This window comes from Eucyclogobius newberryi, unplaced genomic scaffold (assembly GCF_026437365.1).
Source record: "Eucyclogobius newberryi isolate DKJ021-1_F unplaced genomic scaffold, fEucNew1.0.hap1 SCAF_5, whole genome shotgun sequence".
NCBI lineage: Eukaryota > Metazoa > Chordata > Actinopteri > Gobiiformes > Gobiidae > Eucyclogobius > Eucyclogobius newberryi.
The window spans coordinates 5,563,073-5,580,711 of NW_027316167.1; the positions used below are offsets into that span (position 1 = coordinate 5,563,073).

General features: G+C 49.2%; 1 protein-coding gene across 4 annotated transcripts in view; it reads left to right on the forward strand.

Moving 5' to 3' along the window:
• The window catches only part of arnt2 (aryl-hydrocarbon receptor nuclear translocator 2), a 63,054-nt gene that overhangs the window by 7,074 nt on the left and 38,341 nt on the right, over window positions 1-17,639 (forward strand). Inside the window, exons 4-6 of one of the 4 annotated variants that reach the window (XM_072464765.1) lie at window positions 3,443-3,490; window positions 11,806-12,034; window positions 15,105-15,318. In XM_072464765.1, coding sequence (XP_072320866.1) covers window positions 3,443-3,490; window positions 11,806-12,034; window positions 15,105-15,318 — 491 coding nt within the window. The remainder of the gene's footprint in view (window positions 1-3,442; window positions 3,491-11,805; window positions 12,035-15,104; window positions 15,319-17,639) is intronic. The other 3 variants (XM_072464766.1, XM_072464767.1, XM_072464768.1) reach the window with 3 other exon arrangements.

Genomic DNA, 17,639 nt, shown 5'->3' on the forward strand with positions numbered 1-17,639 from the left:
GGGGCGTGGGTAGCGGGGGGCGTGGGGAGCAGGCGTGGGGAGCGGGAGCGGGGTGTGGGGAGCGGGAGCGGGGTGTGGGGAGCGGGAGCGGGGCGTGGGGAGCGAGGTGGGGGGCGTGGGGAGCGGGCGTGGGGAGCGGGGGCGTGGGGAGCGGGGCGTGGGGAGCGGGGGCGTGGGGAGCGGGGCGTGGGGAGCGGGAGCGGGGCGTGGGGAGCGGGAGCGGGGCGTGGGGAGCGGGAGCGGAGCGTGGGGCGTGGGGGGCGTGGGGAGCGGGGAGCGGGGAGCGGGGCGTGGGGAGCGGGGGCGTGGGGAGCGGGGGCGTGGGGAGCGGGGGCGTGGGGAGCGGGGGCGTGGGGAGCGGGGCGTGGGGAGCGGGGCGTGGGGAGCGGGGCGTGGGGAGCGGGGCGTGGGGAGCGGGGCGTGGGGAGCGGGAGCGTGGGGAGCGGGGGCGTGGACATCTCATCTGACAACACCAGGGTATCAGCGGCTTTGAGACCATCAGAGGAACTATATGGAGGTCATATGTCGTGATGAACAGTAGTTTTATCGTACGTCCTCGACCTTATTTGCACTATTCAAGAACCTTTGTAAACCAGAGATCTTTTACGCTGTAATTGGTTGATTACCGTAATACAGATACTATTTGTATTGTAATGTATGTGTTTTTTGCATGTTTATTGCAGTTCAAAGAGGTTTTAGTATCTCTGTCTTTTTGGGAGCAATAATCCCTGCACTGGAGATTGATAGTGCCGTCATTGTCCGGTTTGGGGCCCGGTCCGGTCCGGTCCGGTCCGGTTTGGGGCCCGGTCCGGTTTGGGGCCCGGTCCGGTTTGGGGCCCGGTCCGGTTTGGCACCTTTAAGTTGGAGACACGAGGCTGATGAAAACAAAGACGTTCGGCTCCAGCGAGTTTCCATCTGCAGTTCCTCATTTACACGAATAAATTATACAGCGCAATTACACACAGTCGACAATAAGAACGACTCACAGCGTCTCAGCTCCAAATACTCTCAACACGACGTAAATCATCAGATATTTACTCAAACGTTTGTCTTATAGAATGTACACGCCCCTTTTTTAATCAGAATAACCTCCAAAGTCGCACTATTTCACAGAAAGAGAAGCAAAACTGATCATTTGTGCTCATTATCGTCAAAATGAGTCAGACTTTTCACAGATCTGCTCCGTGTTCTAACATTTATTATCATTATTACAGTTTAAATGCACTTTTTACTACATTTAGTTCAGATCTCAAGATTTAAGTTTGTCCCAAGTTTTGAAAAATATGAAAAATTGTGCCAAACTGGGCAAAGTTACAAAACTGGCAATGACATGGACTATTCTCAGGCAGCGTCTCGCATCGGGCCCTCGGAGCTTTAACAGGCCCTGAGTGGAGCCTGTTGGAGCCTGTTGGGCCCTTGGAGCTTTAAAGGGCCCTGAGTGGAGCCTGTTGGAGCCTGTTGGGCCCTTGGAGCTTTAAAGGGCCCTGAGTGGAGCCTGTTGGAGCCTGTTGGGCCCTTGGAGCTTTAAAGGGCCCTGAGTGGAGCCTGTTGGGCCCTTGGAGCTTTAAAGGGCCCTGAGTGGAGCCTGTTGGGCCCTTGGAGCTTTAAAGGGCCCTGAGTGGAGCCTGTTGGGCCCTTGGAGCTTTAAAGGGCCCTGAGTGCAGCCTGTCGGGCCCTCTGAGCTTTACAGGGCCCTGAGTGGAGCCTGTTGGGCCCCCGGAGCTTTAAAGGGCCCTGAGTGGAGCCTGTTTGGCCCTCTGAGCTTTAACGGGCCCTGAGTGGAGCCTGTTTGGCCCTCTGAGCTTTAACGGGCCCACGCCCCCGGAGCTTTAACGGGCCCTGAGTGGAGCCTGTTGGGCCCTCTGAGCTTTAACGGGCCCTGAGTGGAGCCTGTTGGGCCCCCGGAGCTTTTACGGGCCCTGAGTGGAGCCTGTTGGGCCCTCTGAGCTTTAACGGGCCCTGAGTGGAGCCTGTTTGGCCCTCTGAGCTTTAACGGGCCCTGAGTGGAGCCTGTTTGGCCCTCTGAGCTTTAACGGGCCCTGAGTGGAGCCTGTTGGGCCCCCGGAGCTTTAACGGGCCCTGAGTGGAGCCTGTTTGGCCCTCTGAGCTTTAACGGGCCCTGAGTGGAGCCTGTTGGGCCCCCGGAGCTTTAACGGGCCCTGAGTGGAGCCTGTTGGGCCCTCTGAGCTTTAACGGGCCCTGAGTGGAGCCTGTTGGGCCCCCGGAGCTTTAACGGGCCCTGAGTGGAGCCTGTTGGGCCCTCTGAGCTTTAACGGGCCCTGAGTGGAGCCTGTTGGGCCCCCGGAGCTTTAACGGGCCCTGAGTGGAGCCTGTTGGGCCCTCTGAGCTTTAACGGGCCCTTAGTATGGGGCCCCGGTGGAGTTAAACTGCTGATACCCTGTCTGTCCCACAATGCACCGCTGTCGCTCACTTTCACGCCGTATTGTTTTTGAATGAATGCACAGAAAGTATGATGCCATTTCTCGCTCTACAAGCGCTGAGCTCACAGTTTAAAGAAGAGAGCGCCCTCTGGTGGTCACGGGAGGAACTGCAGCAGTCTGATCCCAGGGTTTGACTCCAACACATATTATCTTATTTATCCAATGCACAACTAAGATACATGAAACATACAAGTGACTGATCGTTATAGATAACAGAGTAAATGCTTAATAATGACTTTACTATTATTATTTGTACTTATGTTTAAGGCGAGACACTCCAGGCAAATCATTATTTTCAAATGTTTGTGCTCGACATTCACACGGAAGCAGCAAGGTTTTTTATTATGATGCATTATTTCATTTAATCCACTTTTATGCATATGAACGTTGTGATTTTAAAGACATTTTTAAAAAACCTTCTCACACTATTTCACCATCTTGAACTGAACAAGATGTTGACAGAAGGATTTGTTGACATTGAATTTGATTTACTGAAGTTTAGCTCCAACGAATTAGGCACATTTTAAATTATCAGTATTATCTAGTTACCTTTTTATTTCTTAACTTTATTTATTTATTTTGTACATATTTTTGTATCTAATATGTACAAAAACTGAGAAAAATGTAAAACTATCTGCAATTTTGACCATTTTAAGTCGTAAAATGCCTTATTTTTACATGAAAACCGTAGAAGATAAATCGATACAGCTAAATGTTTGATTTTGTCCTCTTCACCTGCAGTGTCTCGCCTTATTTTAGTTTTACAGAGTTAGTTAAAACATTTTTACTGTAGTTTTAGAGTGCAACAATATTTCATATTTATGTATTTATTAATTATTATTGAAGTAATATCCACACATACTGGTAAAGATAAAATGTAGGCATGCTCGGCTCATACGACTGGAAGCGTTTTCACTTTTATGTTTGTCATTTCCTGCCACACAAACTGTCACTCATGTTCCTCTGTGTGTCTGACGGAGCTCCGCCCTCTTGTGTTGCAGGTATGACCATGATCAGGGCTCTGGTGGGGATAAGGAGAGATATGCCAGGTATGGAGGGCCGCCTGTGGGCCGCCTGAGGGCCGCCTGAAGGCCGCTGTGGGCGCTCAGGTGGCACCGCCCCGATGGGCCCGGCACCACCTGCGGCAGTTCTAACTTAGGCCACGTTCGCGCTGCAGGTCCAATCAGATGTTGTTTTTTTGCCCAAATTTGACTTAGATCTGATTTTTTTGTGTTTTAAATGTGACTCAGGCCAAATTCAAACTTAGAAAAGTGACATTGATCTGGAGTTTAACAGGAATTAAAGGGCCCATGACAGGTTTTTGAGATTTTATGATTTTAACTTTATTTGGTGTGTTTATACCTCTTGTACGTATAAATTATAGTTTTACACCAATCGAGCAGGTATTTGGGTAGAAAACGCTGAAAAATCTGTAGAAAAATGACAGGAAGTGACATCACACCTCATTCCAGTCAAAGTTTATGCAGAATTTACACAAGAAACAACTCTTTTTTTTTTTTTTTTTTTTAACAAAAACTTCTTTTTTTAAAACATTAATTCAACAAAAAGTCGCTCTCATATTTTTTTATTTGTCAAAAAGTGTGACGTCAGATGAGTTTTGCAAAATTCTAAATATATATTTTATCTTAACTGCATTTTAGTTGAATGAGTGGTCGGGCCTGTAGGGGGCGCTGTGAACATCAAGTATTCGAGTGCCTGTCAGACAACAGCAGGTTTTCACTGAAATGGATTTAATAAGAACTTTGTCCTCTTAAAGTTAGAAGATAAAGATGACAATGGTCTGAATAAATGCTGCTCGAGGCCTGTTCTTCTCTTTTCTCCTTCACGTCGGACACTTCAGGCTTTTAGCTTCACGCACCAAAACTGTTTGAGTCACATTTTATTTGCAAAAGCGTCACGATCTGCAGCGCGAACGTAGCTTTGGACGTAACGGCACAGAACGGTTCAAAAGTTCAAAAGTCAGAACGCGAGGAACGCCGCGTGTGAACGCAGCGTTATTCCTAAAGTGAGGCCATTTTAGAGTCTGGATATGGACTGGGTCTGATCATATTCTAGTCCAGGTTTAGCTCCAGGTTTAGTCCAGATTTAGTCCAGGTTTAGCTCCAGGTTTAGTCCAGGTTTAGCTCCAGGTTTAGACCAGGTTTATTCCACGTTTAGTCCACTTTAGTCCACGTTAGTCCAGGTTTAGACCAGGTTTAGTCCAGGTTTAGTCCAGGTTTAGTCCACGTTTAGTCCAGGTTTATTCCACGTTTAGTCCAGGTTTACTCCAGGTTTAGTCCAGGTTTAGCTCCAGGTTTAGACCAGGTTTATTCCACGTTTAGTCCACTTTAGTCCACGTTAGTCCAGGTTTAGACCAGGTTTAGTCCAGGTTTAGTCCAGGTTTAGTCCACGTTTAGTCCAGGTTTATTCCACGTTTAGTCCAGGTTTAGCTCCAGGTTTAGCTCCAGGTTTAGCTCCAGGTTTAGTCCAGGTTTAGTCCAGGTTTAGTCCAGGTTTACTCCAGGTTTACTCCAGGTTTAGACCAGGTTTAGTCCAGGTTTATTCCAGGTTTAGTCCACGTTTAGTCCAGGTTTAGTCCACGTTTAGCTCCAGGTTTAGTCCAGGTTTATTCCACGTTTAGTCCAGGTTTAGTCCAGGTTTAGTCCACGTTTAGCTCCAGGTTTAGTCCAGGTTTATTCCACGTTTAGTCCAGGTTTAGTCCAGGTTTAGACCAGGTTTATTCCACGTTTAGTCCAGGTTTAGTCCAGGTTTAGTCCAGGTTTAGACCAGGTTTATTCCACGTTTAGTCCAGGTTTATTCCACGTTTATTCCACGTTTAGTCCACGTTTAGTCCACGTTTAGCTCCAGGTTTATTCCACGTTTAGTCCACGTTTAGTCCACGTTTAGTCCACGTTTAGTCCAGGTTTAGACCAGGTTTATTCCACGTTTAGTCCAGGTTTAGTCCTGGTTTAGTCCAGGTTTAGACCAGGTTTATTCCACGTTTAGTCCAGGTTTAGTCCAGGTTTAGACCAGGTTTAGTCCACGTTTAGCTCCAGGTTTATTCCACGTTTAGTCCAGGTTTAGACCAGGTTTATTCCACGTTTAGTCCAGGTTTAGACCAGGTTTATTCCACGTTTAGTCCAGGTTTAGTCCAGGTTTAGTCCAGGTTTAGTCCAAGTTTAGTCCAAGTTTAGTCCAGGTTTAGTCCAGGTTTAGACCACATTTAGACCACATTTAGACCACGTTAAGCTCCAGGTTTAGTCCAGGTTTAGCTCCAGGTTTAGTCCTGGTTTAGTCCAGATTAAGTCCTGGTTTAGTCCAGGTTTAGCTCCAGGTTTAGTCCAGGTTTACTCCAAGTTTACTCCAAGTTTACTCTCAATTTTGATCTGGCAAACATATATATAGCTTATATCTTCATTTAGTTTCATTCAAGATTATTTCAACTACTGCTATTTTCAATCTACAGTCCCCGGGCGTGTGACAAATACACATTCCAATTACAACCAAAGCAGTTCAGTCAAATGAATGTGTTTGTTCTATTGAACTGTGGGATATTTTGGTTTTATCGCGATGAGAAACGTCACGATATTGGATTTAACGATTATTGTGCTAAAAAACCGCACGATTTCAACGATTGTTGGCGTTTATGGAGCCCGTGGCTGAACGACCTTCTCTCACATGTCACTGCTCCTCAAGTTTGTCATCGTCTTTATGAAAATGAGACAAAATCATTCACAAAAACAGATTCAAAAGTGATTTACGTTTTGCTGTTTTTTGGCGATCGATTGAACTAAAAACTACATTTTGCTTCTAAATTTGTCACGATTATTATTTTTTGGTCCTGAATATTCACAATGATCCATTAACCTTGACATCCCTGTGGCTTTGGGCCTTAGGTGGGTTCACACTGTTCATATACTTTATTAATGACGAAGCGCAGATGTGAACATTTAAATCATCTTTCACGATGGTGGAACTGGAAACTAATATAAATATGACATTTCAGGCAATAAAGTGTCACTGGAAAAGAATAAAATGAAATATGACACAGATAAAATGATGATTCTTCAGTAGAAATGTCCAGATGATGAAGTTAATCTATAATCCTGATTATTTAAGTCACAATATTAGACTAAAAACTATGATCGTGACATTTTTAGAAGAAAAATCCAGTGTTTTTTTCATTCAGTTTATATAAAAGTTTATGAAACTGAATTAAGTTTAGTCACGTTTTTGTTTAAAATGTGCTGATTTTAGAAGCGTAAAGCTAAATGTAAAGTGCTTTTCAGATTCATCTTTAAATTAATCCATAAAGATGAAAAAGTAGGATTTATTGTTGTTTTTGTCCTGATCGTTAAAGATCGATAAATCAAATCTCTCACAGAAATCGTTAAATTTAAAACCGTGACGTTTGTTTTTGGAGGTCAAAATTATAAGATTCCAAATTAATTATTGATCCTTTGAAATCTTACGTCCTCCAAGTGTTCAACATCCAATACTTGCAAAAAGAAGACACAAGAGCTCAAATACTTATGAAATGAACCAAAAATAAAAGTGTCGAACTAAAGCATTTCTGTATTTTCCGGAGTATAAGTCGCACCAGCCAAAAAATGCATAACAGAAGAAAACAAAACATATATAAGTCTCACTGGAGTATAAGTCGCACTGGAGTATAAGTCGCACTGGAGTATAAGTCGCACTGGAGTATAAGTCGCACTGGAGTATAAGTCCAAGACCAAGAACAGACATTTCATCTGTAAATGCAGTTTAAAATAATAACAGATGAGAGAACATGGTGAACAGGTGTACGTATGCTAACGCTAACACCTTCAGCTACATGACGTATGCTAACGCTAACACCTTCAGCTACATGACGTATGCTAACGCTAACACCTTCAGCTACATGAGGCACAGACAGAACTGTGGTAAGTGTCTGGTATGTTAACGTAACATATGAACAGTTATTCAGATAACTATAGCATAAAGAACATGCTAACATGCTAACATGCTAACAAGTTTAGCAAAGCATCACTAAATCCACTGAATTCTTCTTCCTCTGTGTCACTTCTAAACAACTCCACAAACTCAAGAGGAAGTGCTGATTCTTCTTCTGCGTCGCTTAGAGGCTAGAGCGCCCTCTTGTGGTTGTCAGTGTGAAAATAATGAATAAGTCGCTCCAGTATCAAACTATGAAAAAAGACGTATAGTCCAGAAAATACCGTATTTGTCATAATCTCCTTAAATTCCAGTATTTAGACTACCGTATTTTCCGGACTATAAGTCGCACCTTTTTTAATATCTTTGGCCGGGGTGCGACTTATACTTATATTTATACTTATATACTTATACTTATACTCCAGTGCAACTTATATATGTTTTTTTCTTCTCTATTATGCACTATTTTGGCTTATACTCTGGAAAATACGGTAACATGTGAAATTCAGTTGCCAGTGTGAAAATGACAAATAATATCACATAGAAGTCGCTCCAGAGGATCAATCTACTGAACGTGTCGTAGGCCTCATGATCCACTGTAACATCTACTGAACGTGTCGTAGGCCTCATGATCCACTGTAGCATCTACTGAACGTGTCGTAGGCCTCATGATCCACTGTAGCATCTACTGAACGTGTCGTAGGCCTCATGATCCACTGTATCTACTGAACGTGTCGTAGGCCTCATGATCCACTGTACCATCTACTGAACGTGTCGTAGGCCTCATGATCCACTGTACCATCTACTGAACGTGTCGTAGGCCTCATGATCCACTGTACCATCTACTGAACGTGTCGTAGGCCTCATGATCCACTGTACCATCTACTGAACGTGTCGTAGGCCTCATGATCCACTGTACCATCTACTGAACGTGTCGTAGGCCTCATGATTCACTGTACCATCTACTGAACGTATCGTAGACCTCATGATCCACTGTATCTACTGAATGTGTCGTAGGCCTCATGATCCACTCTACCATCTACTGAACGTGTCGTAGGCCTCATGATCCACTGTACCATCTACTGAACGTGTCGTAGGCCTCATGATCCACATCTACTGAACGTGTCGTAGGCCTCATGATCCACATCTGCTGAACGTGTCGTAGGCCTCATGATCCACATCTGCTGAACGTGTCGTAGGCCTCATGATCCACATCTGCTGAACGTGTCGTAGGCCTCATGATCCACATCTACTGAACGTGTTGTAGGCCTCACGATCCACTGTATCTACTGAACGTGTCGTAGGCCTCATGATCCACTGTATCTACTGAACGTGTCGTAGGCCTCATGATCCACTGTACCATCTACTGAACGTGTCGTAGGCCTCATGATCCACTCTACCATCTACTGAACGTGTCGTAGGCCTCATGATCCACTGTACCATCTACTGAACGTGTCGTAGGCCTCATGATCCACATCTACTGAACGTGTCGTAGGCCTCATGATCCACATCTGCTGAACGTGTCGTAGGCCTCATGATCCACATCTGCTGAACGTGTCGTAGGCCTCATGATCCACATCTGCTGAACGTGTCGTAGGCCTCATGATCCACATCTACTGAACGTGTTGTAGGCCTCATGATCCACTGTACCATCTACTGAATGTGTCGTAGGCCTCATGATCCACTGTATGCTGAATGTGTCGTAGGCCTCATGATCCACTGTATCATCTACTGAACGTGTCGTAGGCCTCACGATCCACTGTTTCATCTACTGAACGTGTCGTAGGCCTCATGATCCACTGTACCATCTACTGAATGTGTCGTAGGCCTCACGATCCACTGTATCATCTACTGAACGTGTCGTAGGCCTCACGATCCACTGTATCATCTACTGAACGTGTTGTAGGCCTCATAATCCACTATCTGCTGAATGTGTCGTAGGCCTCATGATCCACTGTATCTACTGAACGTGTCGTAGGCCTCATGATCCACTGTAGCATCTACTGAACGTGTCGTAGGCCTCATGATCCACTGTAGCATCTACTGAACGTGTCGTAGGCCTCATGATCCACTGTAGCATCTACTGAACGTGTCGTAGGCCTCATGATCCACTGTACCATCTACTGAACGTATCGTAGACCTCATGATCCACTGTAGCATCTACTGAACGTGTCGTAGGCCTCATGATCCACTGTATCTACTGAACGTGTCGTAGGCCTCATGATCCACTGTACCATCTACTGAACGTGTCGTAGGCCTCATGATCCACTCTACCATCTACTGAACGTGTCGTAGGCCTCATGATCCACATCTACTGAACGTGTCGTAGGCCTCATGATCCACATCTGCTGAACGTGTCGTAGGCCTCATGATCCACATCTGCTGAACGTGTCGTAGGCCTCATGATCCACATCTACTGAATGTGTCGTAGGCCTCATGATCCACTGTATGCTGAATGTGTCGTAGGCCTCATGATCCACTGTATCATCTACTGAACGTGTCGTAGGCCTCACGATCCACTGTTTCATCTACTGAACGTGTCGTAGGCCTCATGATCCACTGTACCATCTACTGAATGTGTCGTAGGCCTCACGATCCACTGTATCATCTACTGAACGTGTCGTAGGCCTCACGATCCACTATCATCTACTGAATGTGTCGTAGGCCTCACGATCCACTGTATCATCTACTGAACGTGTCGTAGGCCTCACGATCCACTGTATCATCTGCTGAATGTGTTGTAGGCCTCATGATCCACTGTATCTACTGAACGTGTCGTAGGCCTCACGATCCACTGTATCATCTACTGAACGTGTCGTAGGCCTCACGATCCACTGTATCTACTGAACGTGTCGTAGGCCTCATGATCCACTGTATCTACTGAACGTGTCGTAGGCCTCATGATCCACTGTACCATCTACTGAACGTGTCGTAGGCCTCATGATCCACTCTACCATCTACTGAACGTGTCGTAGGCCTCATGATCCACTGTACCATCTACTGAACGTGTCGTAGGCCTCATGATCCACATCTACTGAACGTGTCGTAGGCCTCATGATCCACATCTGCTGAACGTGTCGTAGGCCTCATGATCCACATCTGCTGAACGTGTCATAGGCCTCATGATCCACATCTACTGAACGTGTTGTAGGCCTCATGATCCACTGTACCATCTACTGAATGTGTCGTTGGCCTCATGATCCACTGTATGCTGAATGTGTCGTAGGCCTCATGATCCACTGTACCATCTACTGAATGTGTCGTAGGCCTCACGATCCACTGTATCATCTACTGAACGTGTCGTAGGCCTCACGATCCACTGTATCATCTACTGAACGTGTCGTAGGCCTCACGATCCACTGTATCATCTACTGAACTTGTCGTAGGCCTCACGATCCACAGTATCATCTGCTGAATGTGTTGTAGGCCTCATGATCCACTGTATCTACTGAACGTGTCGTAGGCCTCACGATCCACTGTTTCATCTACTGAACGTGTCGTAGGCCTCATGATCCACTTTACCATCTGCTGAATGTGTCGTAGGCCTCATGATCCACTGTATCTACTGAACGTGTCGTAGGCCTCACGATCCACTGTTTCATCTACTGAACGTGTCGTAGGCCTCATGATCCACTTTACCATCTGCTGAATGTGTTGTAGGCCTCATGATCCACTGTATCTACTGAACGTGTCGTAGGCCTCACGATCCACTGTTTCATCTACTGAACGTGTCGTAGGCCTCACGATCCACTGTATCATCTACTGAACGTGTCGTAGGCCTCACGATCCACTATCATCTACTGAATGTGTCGTAGGCCTCATGATCCACTGTATCTGCTGAATGTGTCGTAGGCCTCATGAGCTACTGTACCATCTACTGAATGTGTCGTAGGCCTCATGATCCACTGTACCATCTACTGAACGTGTCGTAGGCCTCATGATCCACTGTACCATCTACTGAACGTGTCGTAGGCCTCATGATCCACTGTACCATCTACTGAATGTGTCGTAGGCCTCATGATCCACTGTAGCATCTACTGAACGTGTCGTAGGCCTCATGATCCACTGTACCATCTACTGAACGTGTCGTAGGCCTCATGATCCACTGTACCATCTACTGAACGTGTCGTAGGCCTCATGATCCAATGTACCATCTACTGAACGTGTCGTAGGCCTCATGATCCACTGTACCATCTATTGAACGTGTCGTAGGCCTCATGATCCACTGTTCCATCTACTGAACGTGTCGTAGGCCTCATGATCCACTGTATCTACTGAACGTGTCGTAGGCCTCATGATCCACTGTATCTACTGAACGTGTCGTAGGCCTCATGATCCACTGTACCATCTACTGAACGTGTCGTAGGCCTCATGATCACCCTCGAGTGGTTCTGGTGTGTATTCTCAGTGTGTTTCTTGTCTGATTTAGTTCATTCCTCTGCAGAGAGAACCATAGTGAGATTGAGCGCCGCCGCAGGAACAAAATGACGCAGTACATCACCGAGCTGTCCGACATGGTGCCTACCTGCAGCGCTCTGGCACGCAAGCCCGACAAACTGACCATCCTGCGCATGGCCGTGTCCCACATGAAGTCCATGAGGGGCACCGGGAACACCTCCACGGACGGGGCCTACAAGCCCTCCTTCCTCACAGAGCAGGTGCCTGCCCCTCAAAGAGACACGCCCCCACCACACCAGGCGTCAGTGCTCACGCGCGGGATTAGCCGGAGATAGCTTCACGATAGCTGTCATAGCTACAGAGCACAGGGAAGGAGAGGAGCGGTCAGAGGAGCGGTTAGAGAGGAGTGGTCAGTGAGGAGCTGTCAGAGGAGCTGTCATAGAGGGGCGGTCAGAGAGGAGCGGTCAGAGGAGCGGTCAGTGAGGAGCTGTCAGAGAGAAGCGGTCATAAAGGAGCTGTCAGAGAGGAGCGGTTAGTGAGGAGCTGTCAGAGAGGAGCGGTCAGAGGAGCTGTCATAGAGGGGCGGTCAGAGAGGAGCTGTCAGAGTGGAGCGGTCAGAGGAGCGCTCAGTGAGGAGCTGTCAGAGAGGAGCGGTCAGAGGGGCTGTCATAGAGGGGCGGTCAGAGAGGAGCTGTCAGAGTGGAGCGGTCAGAGGAGCGCTCAGTGAGGAGCTGTCAGAGAGGAGCGGTCAGAGGGGCTGTCATAGAGGAGCTGTCAGAGTGGAGCGGTCAGAGGAGCGCTCAGTGAGGAGCTGTCAGAGAGGAGCGGTCAGAGGGGCTGTCATAGAGGGGTGGTCAGAGAGGAGCTGTCAGAGTGGAGCGGTCAGAGGAGCAGTCAGTGAGGAGCTGTCAGTGAGGAGCTGTCAGAGAGGAGCGGTCAGAGGAGCGGTCAGTGAGGAGCTGTCAGAGGAGCTGTCAGAGAGGAGCGGTCAGAGGAGCGGTCAGTGAGGAGCTGTCAGAGAAGCTGTCAGAGAGGAGCGGTCAGAGAAGCGGTCATAAAGGAGCTGTCAGAGAGGAGCGGTTAGTGAGGAGCTGTCAGAGAGGAGCGGTCAGAGGAGCTGTCATAGAGGGGCGGTCAGAGAGGAGCTGTCAGAGTGGAGCGGTCAGAGAGGAGCGCTCAGTGAGGAGCTGTCAGAGAGGAGCGGTCAGAGGGGCTGTCATAGAGGGGCGGTCAGAGAGGAGCGATCAGAGGAGCAGTCAGTGAGGAACAGTCAGAGAGGAGCGGTCAGAGGAGCGGTCAGTGAGGAGCTGTCAGAGGAGCGGTCAGTGAGGAGCTGTCAGAGGAGCTGTCAGAGGAGCTGTCAGAGAGAAGCGGTCATAAAGGAGCTGTCAGAGAGGAGCGGTCAGTGAGGAGCTGTCAGAGGAGCGGTCAGAGAGGAGCGGTCAGAGAGGGGCTGTCAGAGTGGAGCGGTCATAGAGGAGCTGTCAGAGGAGCAGTCAGTGAGGAACAGTCAGAGAGGAGCGGTCAGAGGAGCGGTCAGTGAGGAGCTGTCAGAGGAGCGGTCAGTGAGGAGCTGTCAGAGGAGCTGTCAGAGGAGCTGTCAGAGAGAAGCGGTCATAAAGGAGCTGTCAGAGAAGCGGTCATAAAGGAGCTGTCAGAGAGGAGCGGTCAGTGAGGAGCTGTCAGAGGAGCGGTCAGAGAGGAGCGGTCAGAGAGGGGCTGTCAGAGTGGAGCGGTCATAGAGGAGCTGTCAGAGGAGCGGTCATTGAGGAGCGGTCAGGAGCGGTCAGACAGGGGCGGTTAGAGAGGAGCGGTCATAGAGGAGCGGTCAGAGGAGCTGTCATAGAGGGGCGGTCAGAGTGGAGCGGTCAGAGAGGAGCGGTCAGTGAGGAGCTGTCAGAGGAGCGGTCAGAGAGGGGCTGTCAGAGTGGAGCGGTCATAGAGGAGCTGTCAGAGGAGCTGTCAGAGAGGAGCGGTCAGAGAAGCGGTCATAAAGGAGCTGTCAGAGAGGAGCGGTTAGTGAGGAGCTGTCAGAGAGGAGCGGTCAGAGGAGCTGTCATAGAGGGGCGGTCAGAGAGGAGCTGTCAGAGTGGAGCGGTCAGAGAGGAGCGCTCAGTGAGGAGCTGTCAGAGAGGAGCGGTCAGAGGGGCTGTCATAGAGGGGCGGTCAGAGAGGAGCTGTCAGAGTGGAGCGGTCAGAGGAGCAGTCAGTGAGGAGCTGTCAGTGAGGAGCTGTCAGAGAGGGGCTGTCAGAGTGGAGCGGTTATAGAGGAGCTGTCAGAGGAGCTGTCAGAGAGGAGCGGTCAGAGAAGCGGTCATAAAGGAGCTGTCAGAGAGGAGCGGTTAGTGAGGAGCTGTCAGAGAGGAGCGGTCAGAGGAGCTGTCATAGAGGGGCGGTCAGAGAGGAGCTGTCAGAGTGGAGCGGTCAGAGAGGAGCGCTCAGTGAGGAGCTGTCAGAGAGGAGCGGTCAGAGGGGCTGTCATAGAGGAACAGTCAGAGAGGAGCGGTCAGAGGAGCGGTCAGAGGAGCAGTCAGTGAGGAACAGTCAGAGAGGAGCGGTCAGAGGAGCGGTCAGTGAGGAGCTGTCAGAGAGGAGCGGTCAGTGAGGAGCTGTCAGAGGAGCTGTCAGAGAGGAGCGGTCAGTGAGGAGCTGTCAGAGGAGCGGTCAGAGAGGAGCGGTCAAAGAGGGGCTGTCAGAGTGGAGCGGTCATAGAGGAGCTGTTAGAGGAGCGGTCATTGAGGAGCGGTCAGGAGCGGTCAGACAGGGGCGGTTAGAGAGGAGCGGTCATAGAGGAGCGGTCAGAGGAGCTGTCATTGAGGAGCGGTCAGGAGCGGTCAGACAGGGGCGGTTAGAGAGGAGCGGTCATAGAGGAGCGGTCAGAGGAGCTGTCATAGAGGGCCGGTCAGAGTGGAGCGGTCAGAGAGGAGCGGTCAGTGAGGAGCTGTCAGAGTGGAGCGGTCATAGAGGAGCTGTCAGAGGAGCGGTCATTGAGGAGCTGTCAGAGGAGCGGTCATTGAGGAGCGGTCAGGAGCGGTCAGACAGGGGCGGTTAGAGAGGAGCGGTCATAGAGGAGCGGTCAGAGGAGCTGTCATAGAGGGGCGGTCAGAGAGGAGCGGTCAGTGAGGAGCTGTCAGAGGAGCGGTCATAGAGGAGCTGCACGTAAAATAAAGCTGGACTAGAACTCTTCTGCATGTGACGAGAATCGAGCGGTCAGACCTGAGCACGTGGATGTAGCGCAGTTGGAGCGATCACTGTTGATTGCGACTAAAATGATTAATTTAATGTAATCCCCACGGTAACCAGAAGAGTCCCCTGTTCTCCCGCGCGCAGGAGCTCAAGCACCTGATCCTGGAGGCGGCGGACGGCTTCCTGTTCGTGGTAGCGGCCGAGACCGGCAGGGTCATCTACGTGTCCGACTCTGTGACGCCCGTCCTGAACCACACGCACTCCGAGTGGTTCGGCAGCACCCTGTACGAGCAGGTGCACCCGGACGACGTGGACAAGCTGAGGGAGCAGCTTAGCACCTCCGAGAACTCCATGACAGGTACTGACCGCTGTTCAGACTGTTCACTCCCTCACCACAACTGTTCTCTCCCTCACCACAACTGTTCACTTCCTCACCACAACTGTTCACTCACCACAACTGTTCACTCCCTCACCACAACTGTTCACTCCCTCACCACAACTGTTCACTCCCTCACCACTACTGTTCACTCACCACAACTGTTCACTCCCTCACCACAACTGTTCTCTCCCTCACCACAACTGTTCACTCACCACAACTGTTCACTCCCTCACTACAACTGTTCACTCCCTCACCACTACTGTTCACTCACCACAACTGTTCACTCCCTCACCACAACTGTTCTCTCCCTCACCACAACTGTTCACTCCCTCACCACAACTGTTCACTCCCTCACCACTACTGTTCACTCACCACAACTGTTCACTCCCTCACCACAACTGTTCTCTCCCTCACCACAACTGTTCACTCACCACAACTGTTCACTCCCTCACCACAACTGTTCACTCCCTCACCACAACTGTTCACTCCCTCACCACAACTGTTCACTCCCTCACCACAACTGTTCACTCCCTCACTAAAACTGTTCACTCACCACAACTGTTCACTCACCACAACTGTTAGCTCCCTCACTACAACTGTTCACTCACCACAACTGTTCACTCCCTCACTACAACTGTTCACTCACCACAGCTGTTCACTCACCACAACTGTTCACTCCCTCACCACAACTGTTCACTCCCTCACCACAACTGTTAACTCCCTCACCACAACTGTTCACTCACCACAACTGTTCACTCACCACAACTGTTAGCTCCCTCACTACAACTGTTCACTCACCACAACTGTTCACTCCCTCACTACAACTGTTCACTCACCACAGCTGTTCACTCACCACAACTGTTCACTCCCTCACCACAACTGTTCACTCCCTCACCAGAACTGTTCACTCACCACAACTGTTCACTCACCACAACTGTTCACTCCCTCACTACAACTGTTCACTCACCACAACTGTTAGCTCCCTCACTACAACTGTTCACTCACCACAACTGTTCACTCCCTCACTACAACTGTTCACTCACCACAGCTGTTCACTCACCACAACTGTTCACTCCCTCACCACAACTGTTAACTCCCTCACCAGAACTGTTCACTCACCACAACTGTTCACTCACCACAACTGTTCACTCCCTCACTACAACTGTTCACTCACCACAGCTGTTCACTCACCACAACTGTTCACTCCCTCACCACAACTGTTAACTCCCTCACCACAACTGTTCACTCACCACAACTGTTCACTCACCACAACTGTTAGCTCCCTCACTACAACTGTTCACTCACCACAACTGTTCACCCCCTCACTACAACTGTTCACTCACCACAGCTGTTCACTCACCACAACTGTTCACTCCCTCACCACAACTGTTCACTCCCTCACCACAACTGTTAACTCCCTCACCACAACTGTTCACTCACCACAACTGTTCACTCACCACAACTGTTCACTCCCTCACCACAACTGTTCACTCCCTCACCACAACTGTTAACTCCCTCACCACAACTGTTCACTCACCACAACTGTTCACTCACCACAACTGTTCACTCCCTCACTACAACTGTTCACTCACCACAACTGTTCACTCACCACAACTGTTCACTCCCTCACTACAACTGTTCACTCACCACAGCTGTTCACTCACCACAACTGTTCACTCCCTCACCACAACTGTTCACTCCCTCACCACAACTGTTAACTCCCTCACCACAACTGTTCACTCACCACAACTGTTCACTCCCTCACCACAACTGTTCACTCCCTCACCACAACTGTTAACTCCCTCACCACAACTGTTCACTCACCACAACTGTTCACTCACCACAACTGTTCACTCCCTCACCACAACTGTTCACTCCCTCACCACAACTGTTAACTCCCTCACCACAACTGTTCACTCACCACAACTGTTCACTCACCACAACTGTTCACTCCCTCACTACAACTGTTCACTCACCACAGCTGTTCACTCACCACAACTGTTCACTCCCTCACCACAACTGTTAACTCCCTCACCACAACTGTTCACTCACCACAACTGTTCACTCACCACAACTGTTAGCTCCCTCACTACAACTGTTCACTCACCACAACTGTTCACCCCCTCACTACAACTGTTCACTCACCACAGCTGTTCACTCACCACAACTGTTCACTCCCTCACCACAACTGTTCACTCCCTCACCACAACTGTTAACTCCCTCACCACAACTGTTCACTCACCACAACTGTTCACTCACCACAACTGTTCACTCCCTCACCACAACTGTTCACTCCCTCA